Source organism: Plutella xylostella, chromosome 15 (assembly GCF_932276165.1).
Source record: "Plutella xylostella chromosome 15, ilPluXylo3.1, whole genome shotgun sequence".
NCBI classification, from domain to species: domain Eukaryota; kingdom Metazoa; phylum Arthropoda; class Insecta; order Lepidoptera; family Plutellidae; genus Plutella; species Plutella xylostella.
This window is the reverse complement of record NC_063995.1, coordinates 5,591,666-5,599,597: the sequence shown is the minus strand read 5'-3', so window position 1 is coordinate 5,599,597 and position 7,932 is coordinate 5,591,666. Positions and strand designations below refer to the sequence as shown.

Here is a 7,932-nt window from a genome sequence, read left to right as displayed (position 1 = left end):
TGTGGCCGAGAGATGGTCTTGTGAATCTTGTGATAAATATGTAGTTGTGTTGTGAAAGGCTGCAAAAACTATTATACGAAGGTCAAAAAGAAACATCGAATATCGTATCATCGGTAATTACCATTAAATTAAGTAATAAATACATTAAAGTGATAATTATTTTACTACCAAAGTCTACAATGGCCGCGCGCTGTAACCTTGTGCGGACGTCATTTTTTGTTGACTATCCTCCGAGAACATTTTCTTGTTGCACATACTTACGTTTTGGAGCGTGATTTTTAGTGCATTTGTACGGGACGCTCTACAGGTCTACAGCCTAAAACAGTTTTAATTTTAGTAGTTGGATTTGTCTTCAATTATTGATATGGCGCCTGCAAATAATAAAACAATATCCGGGATGGTAAATTATTAACGCACGTACAAGGTTACGTCGTCAAGATAGTTGCTAGGCACTGACATAGTTCAAACAAATTATGACAGATGACAGTTATTTTGCTTGTATGAAGAAGGTTTGAGTAAAATGTTCTGAAGGGCCTATCCTTCCTTTTGAAATCATTGGCTGGGGCAGATATTTGTTTAAAGACAGATATTTGTACTCGGGTCTTGGGTGTTGATATTTATATTTAGTATCTATCTCTCTATGTATTTGTGTAGATATATCAGCTGTCCGACACCCATAACACAGGTTCTGCCTAGCGTGGGGTCGGATGGCCGTGTGTGAGATGTCCCCACATATTATTAATATTAATGGCTACATACGATTGCGCAAACCTAATTGGTAGGTACGGTACAACAAAATAAGTAACATTTATTTAACCAGCTTGAACTTTAGTACGGGCCCACGTCCGCTTATAGAATTAAGCAGGAATGTGAAGCAGAATTTAATAAATGGCTTTCAACTCTCTTTTAACTTAAAAGGTTTAGTTGTCGTGTCTGTAAAATTGTCTTACTTAGCAATTGATAAACGAGCAGCTTTTAAGCGTAATAGCGGGCGACCTTGCCATAAAAACGCTATCGTGAGAAAATAAAATTGTGCACATGAATTACCCACTATACCTAACGTTCATATCCAATTACAAAAATTGACAAATTACTATTGAAAGGTTTGTGACCTTCATTGAATATAGTAATAGTGTGTTAGTTGTGGTCGGGAGGCCGAACAGCGGCCTTCCTCTTCCACGGTGCGTGTGCCAGATTGCCGAGATGAGACGTATCATTTGAGATATTAATGACTGCCCATGAACATCTGGCATTTGGTTTCATTGAAGAATAACTGAGTCGATTAGATAATTGTTAGCCGTTCCTTTTTATGTAACCTGTAAGCTTAGATAACAATGGCACGTAGTATGCAAAGTCAGCCTAATCGAGGGGTATTACTTGGAGAATGTCGCAAGGTAGTCCCAGTCACGGACTCCTGACGTGATGCACATATTTCGAGCTCGTTTGTGGCAAGTGTATGAAGATGTACGATTGTGTCTCTAGCTGACAGTAGGTTTGTTTTTTGCGGCACAGTCGTGATGAGATGCCCCGAGATTACATCGCTGAGCAGTCAGCGGCGTGGATCATGCTCGCTTCCGCCGCATTGCTTAACATTAGCATTATTCATCAAGAATTTGTCAACAATCAACCACTGCTTCTTAATCGTATTCAACAAAAAATGAAAATAATAATTGAAATAATGACCAAATATGAAAATACAAAACATATATCTCTCACGACTTAATTTCCTGGCTATTTTATGTAATTTTAACTGTTGCTAGTTGGTGTGTAATTTAAGTTTTTCACACATCAATTAAACCGCCTCAGCGGTATGGTGATTTCGTTAAACAAGTTGTTGTAGTATTATAGCGAAGTTTAGCATATTATGTACCTAATCTAATAAGTTTAGTTTTTGATCGGTAGTGCAAAAAGCTTTTTCCACCGACGACGCCGTATCCACTGTACTACGATAGTGAGCGCGAAGGGCGACGATATATACGTTAGGCCCACACTATATACACACACTACCTGCGTTTTGCTCTCTGTTATTAGAAGTTGCAATCTAATAAAACACAAGTAGATAGAATCTAATAAAAAGTGCTGGGTCCGTTCCCGTTAGAGTGGTTAGCCAGCGTGGTTGTTATTGGAAAGTGGTTTCGCGAAGCGTGGTGGCGTGCGCTCTCTGCCACCGGAAGGCGGACCCTAATCCGACGCACATAATAAACTAATTACCTTCATATATAATATACTATTCGGATTATCTGTAATTCGTATACACATAACGTCTTCATGTTTTTTCTCTCATCTTTGTAGAAGTCTTTGGGGCATTCAGCCGTGCCGCGCAAATTTACATGAAGCGTTTCTTTGTTATCTGGATCTAGTGTTGCATAGCGAGCTGTCTATGTTGCCTGCTGGGTCATTTACCGGTGGGCGTTGGTTTTTCTGCCGCCTGTAGTACCGCTGTACGGAGATTGCTCTTCAACCATTTCTGTTGAGTGCTCTTTTATTTATCGATCTCCCGGCACTTCAACCTCTTTCGTGACTCGCAATTTATTTATTGTTCTTGCTACTTTTGTCGGTGGGGTCTAGCTCTGATATTTCCTGTTGAGACCAATAACAATTTCATGACTGTCTCTTACAGATTACTTACTTTGCCCGATCTTTGTAGCAATGAAATCAGTTAATTCTTTGTTTAGATTTAATTATATACCACTCAATGGCAGTAAATGTAGATGTATACTAAATGCAGATGCATTTGCAACATACGTACTTGAGAATGAACTAGTTGATTGCATTTATATTTTTTCCGTGTCAGTAGAGTACTGTTTGCGTGATCAACATCTTTACTTATCGTTATGCTTATGCTGAAGAAGACCAACCGTAACAGAATATAATTACGGAAACGAACGTATAGATGCTTATTTTATGGCAGTAACTGATATCCTATTGATTTTTTGATTATGCATAATACTATGCTATTGCTCTATTCTAATGAAAAAAATATCTATACTTAATGATATTAATTTTAAAATGGGTTCTAAAATAACAGATTATAAAAACCAGAATCCATCAAAGTATACAATGGACCGGTAGAGAATCCACTATTTGCGATTACCAAAAAAAGCTTTTAAACAATGTACGGTATCTTACAATCTACGCAACTCAGATCAGGAAATAGCATTCACGAAATTATCGTTGAGATCTCTAATATAATTTACGCAACATTGTTACACGAGGATGTCAGCTAGAGGTATAATTATTTGATCAAATAGCGATGGAATCGGTTCCAGTTGATCCATAGATTTCACAGTTAGGCGATGTGTGACCGGTCGCTCGGACCCTACTCGCTATCTCGCTAAATGCTCGTATGACACACATCTTTACCACTTATTGTAACTGCAATTGGTTGCCCTAGCTTCGGCTTTTATTATAGGTTAGCCCTTCTCGTTTACTACTAATTATACTGCATTTTCTGCACTGATACCTGCGACCGGCATGCTGAATAGCTACGAATATCTTTTCTTTCGGCCCTTTCTTCTCTAATTTTTACACAAATCGTATTACAGCCAACGTTAAGTTTCCCACTCACAAACAAATGGCACACGCATCTACTATTTTCTCTCTTTCGCAACGGCTTTAGAGAAGTATTTTTCAAACCGTGTCAATACTTATGTTTAGTGTTCAGTTTTATGGTGATTTGACGAGGCGGTCATAATGCTGCCGCTATTTGCATAGCGGATGCCCCGCCGACTGTCCCCAATGGCCACAGGGCTGTGTCAACTCGACGTTAGCGTCGCTATTTCCTATACGCTCGATACGAATCACATCACATGACCTATCTACTTCTGAACATTCCACGGACTATCGCATTGAATTGTTGCGAATACAAATAATCTATGAAATTGGAAATGACCTGTATTTCCACAGCACGAAATCCAATATGTATTCCTAATGTTTAAATAATTTCACGTCACGTAACAATTTACGTTGCACATCGGAGAGGCACTTCGGAACGTACGTTTTAACCTAATACATATTTGCTAATCTTGACGATTCCATTTGGCTAGTAGATAAGCGATAAGCTATTTGTAAGGTGTTGCATTTTGCAATAGATCGATTGGGTAGTGTACTAGTAGAAGATCGGCGGAGATGTTTGTCGGTTGCGCGCGCGCATGCAGACTTTCACTGTCGTTGGCGCAGCGGCGGCCGCGCAGTCCGCGCCGCAGTGCCGCCGCAGCCGTCCGCGGCGCTCCTCCCGACCCGCACGCAGTCGCTGTAGCCGCATGCGCACAGACATCGCCGCGATCGTATAACAAAACACGACTTAATTAAAATTTAATTAATTACTAAATAAAAATAAAAAACTATGTGATTTAAGCGTAAGTGGTCTGATAGTGTTAGTGCATGTAAAGTGCGGTATATGATAATAATAGTGACATGTGCGGAAGATTTGTTTAATGTTAACAAGGTAACTTCTGCCCGGAGGCATTACCTTGTGTTGACTCCCAGTTCTGTGTATGGTGATGTTGTGTAACCACTCCGCGATGCATGACTGAGTGAAAATCAGACCCGGTGTCCAAGTTCGACGGCTGTCGCAAAGAATAGAGAAAGCTACTAATTCGAATGCCTGGTTTCCCTTACATAAAAGGTTCAGCTTAATTGATTGAAACCTCCGTTTAGCACTCCGAATTTACATAACATTCTTTGTCTGTGTATGGACGGCTATTCGACGGAAGAATCAATCATTTTAAATTCCTTTAATGAAGCTGAATTGATGAGCTATATGAGCACGATACAGTGAACCAAATTTAGGGGCCGTCTCATAATGTCAAGGTGAGCGAAGCGGCCAGCATTCGCGCATAAAACGCGACGCGAAGCTCACTGGAAATAAATAATGACCTAATCGCATCTCAAACATATGCTCTCCGTGCCAGAGAAATACACAAAATCCAGCTTTATGCTAAAAGCACGGTAAATTTTAATTATCACTGGTTTGTGTAACCCGATTCTTTTATTGAATTACGTTGAATGGGTCTGAACGTTGTTTTTAAATAAGCAAACGAAATCTTTATAGGTAGTTTTGTCCCAAAATAACATCATGTGATTGGGATTAACTTTCGAAGATAGTGTTATTCTTATACCTCAGAGACTATTTACGTCTCTGACTTGTTTTGTATATTGTACGTATTGTATAAACGAGCTTATGTACATACCTCGAGACATCAACGGGCAGGTTGTTTACGTGTCGTATTGTATCATTGCAAGCTATAGAACATCATTGCAAAAGATAAATGACAGAAATGTGAAATTTCAATGCAAGTGCATACAAACAGCTTTCGAAGATTTCTAAAGGGCTCTCCCTTTCTCTGCGACTAGCCGTCCCGCGCAGCAGCCGCTTGTCACCGCGGTGAAACCCGCCACATTCAGCTACAGGGTGCAATATCCGGTATAATTAATTGTGCAACAAAGTGCAGAAACTCATAAAGGATTATGTAAAAAGTGGTGAAGTAAGAATACAAAATGCCGCATTACGACGAGAGTTTTATTTTCGATGACAATGACAACCAGCGCCGGAACAAGCGCAGCTACCACGTGTACAAGCACGGGGCGGGCGCGGGCGGCGGCGGGGGCGGGGGCGACGTGCTGCGCGCGCTGGAGGAGCGCGGCACCTCCGTCATCAAGCGCAACATCCGCAACATCAAGCAGCGCGCCCGCGCCAAGCCCGACCAGCTCGCCCGGGGCCCTGACATTATCATCGACCACTGCCCAAGAATCACCTGCTACGACCCCAACAAGTACAACGACATACGCAACAACAATGTGTCGCTCGCCTCCTGCAAGAGCTTGGACAATCTGACCCTGAAGCACGCTAAGAAGTACAACGAGAAAGTAATTAGAGGCGGCACCAGTTTGCAGAATTTGATAGATGATGAAGGACTGCAGCACTACTCGTCCCCGCTGGTCGAGGGCAGCGCGGCGCCCCAGCGGGGGGTGCCTCGCTCGTACTGGCTGGCGGCGGCGGCGCGCAAGGGGCCGCGGCGCGGGGCGGGCGGGCCGCGCGCCGTGCCGCCCGGCGTCGGCGTCTACCGACAGATCAACGGCGACCAACAACAACCCACCAGACCCACTCATGGTACGAAACACTTTACAAAACACATGTTACCAACCGTACTCCATTTCGGCAATCCATATGTTCAATCTAAATAACAAATTAGTCTCTTTGCAACACCTTTTTTGGAAATATCAGCTCGTAATTGGTTTGTGAACGGCATATATCATATTTAGCCATATTGGATTCTAGGCTGCCACCGATTGTGTACATGTGACATACTTAACTTCTGGCGGGCACGAATATTGCACAGATGAATGCGATAGGTGTTTGAAATATGAAATATTTGAGCGTGATTGTAATTGGGTTCTTGTAAGCGGATAGCCTGTCCACGGTCGTGGGCGATGCAACCAGATAGGCACGTTTCCCGCGAGAGACGGCGATGCGGAAGACGCGGCGCGGAGAGAGCTTTCCGTTTTTCTTTGCAGCAGCTTTGTTAAGTAAGAGCCGGTGCAGCTAATGAAATGCTTACTCTTGTATAACAACACGTAAGAGACGCGGGAAAGACGCTCCATTGTGCTCATTGTTCGCGTAATGTTAAGGCCATAGACAAAAACTACTATGGTTAATGATACACTCGCACTTCTATTGTGTCAAGTACGCGATTACAGTAATTTTTGACGTAAATTTATTGTTTTAACACAATCATGAGATTAATGAGTCAGGAACAAAAGTTTTACGATAACAGAATCACAAAAAGTGGAACACCTTACAAACAAGGTCACATGTAGATTTTATTGTGAATGAATAGTTTTCACATGAATATCTGATGTCCAGGAAATCAGTTTATAAAGTGAAAGAGAAAGTCCAGTCATTCCAGTATAAGAATAATCACGAATTATAAGTAGTTTTCTAATCTAATATTATGATATTGCGGAAAGTGGGCTTTATAGTTTCTCCATCTCCAATCTTTAGCAAGATCTCTGAGTTATAATCACTATGGGATGGATCCGCACTGTTTAACATACGTTGTAATATAAATTTATTTTATCATAATATAAAGTAAACAGAGGCCGTGATTCCTGAATGTTGCGGTTGCTTTTAATAGTAATTCGTCCATGCTTATGAAAATTCGCCTACCTATATGTATGTTTAGCGACTTGTAAACTCGGAAAAACTTTATAAATGGACACAAAATATAGTCTCTACATTACAAAGAAGATTTTTTAAATTCGATAAGGGTTAAATCCAAAATTATTATCAAACCCCATGCACTCAAAATATACCTACTAACCTAACAACCACCCACGAATAAACAATAACAGAACTGATAATAGCCATCTAAGAGGCCATTTAGCTGGGTCCGCCGATCGCAAATACTTCCTGTTGATTGACGAGCGCAGTCAGAAACAGGCTGGCGTCGCGTCGCTACCGATGTTGAATGTTAAATAGGCGTTTGATTATATTGCTTGTATGTTTATGATGTGAGTGACGCACTCGGGCCGGAGGCGACGGGCGGGCGCGGCGCGGCGGTCAGTCAACCACTCCGCGGCCCGGCGCGTCCTCCTATCCTGCCGGGTATTTATAGCCGCGCACGCGACTCCTGTGACCGGCGCTCCATCCCTCAGTTCATTCATGCCCTCCGCTAGGGCGATGTCTTGAAAACTGTAAAAGTGATTTCATAGTAAAGCGACTGCGAGGCCACAATCTTACGTCATCCGTTAAAGGTAAAGCTTGAGTTTTGCCTCAATATAGCAGTGGTGATACATCCTTGTTGCGATCATGGGCGTGATGTGCTAGATTCAACTGTGTAATATACTTCTGGACTCAGTTTAAGCTTTATCTCTTGCCTTTTTATATACCCGAGCTTGTGCCGAGCTTTTGTGTGTTTTTGTTCGTGAGCA

General features: G+C 41.9%; 1 protein-coding gene across 1 annotated transcript in view; it reads left to right on the top strand.

Moving 5' to 3' along the window:
- The first annotated feature begins 3,395 nt into the window (after positions 1 to 3,395).
- Positions 3,396 to 7,932, top strand: part of LOC105395627 (guanine nucleotide-releasing factor 2) — a 30,301-nt gene continuing 25,764 nt past the window's right edge. The window contains exon 1 of the mRNA XM_048625715.1: positions 3,396 to 6,112. Coding sequence (XP_048481672.1) covers positions 5,500 to 6,112 — 613 coding nt within the window. The 5' untranslated portion in view covers positions 3,396 to 5,499. The remainder of the gene's footprint in view (positions 6,113 to 7,932) is intronic.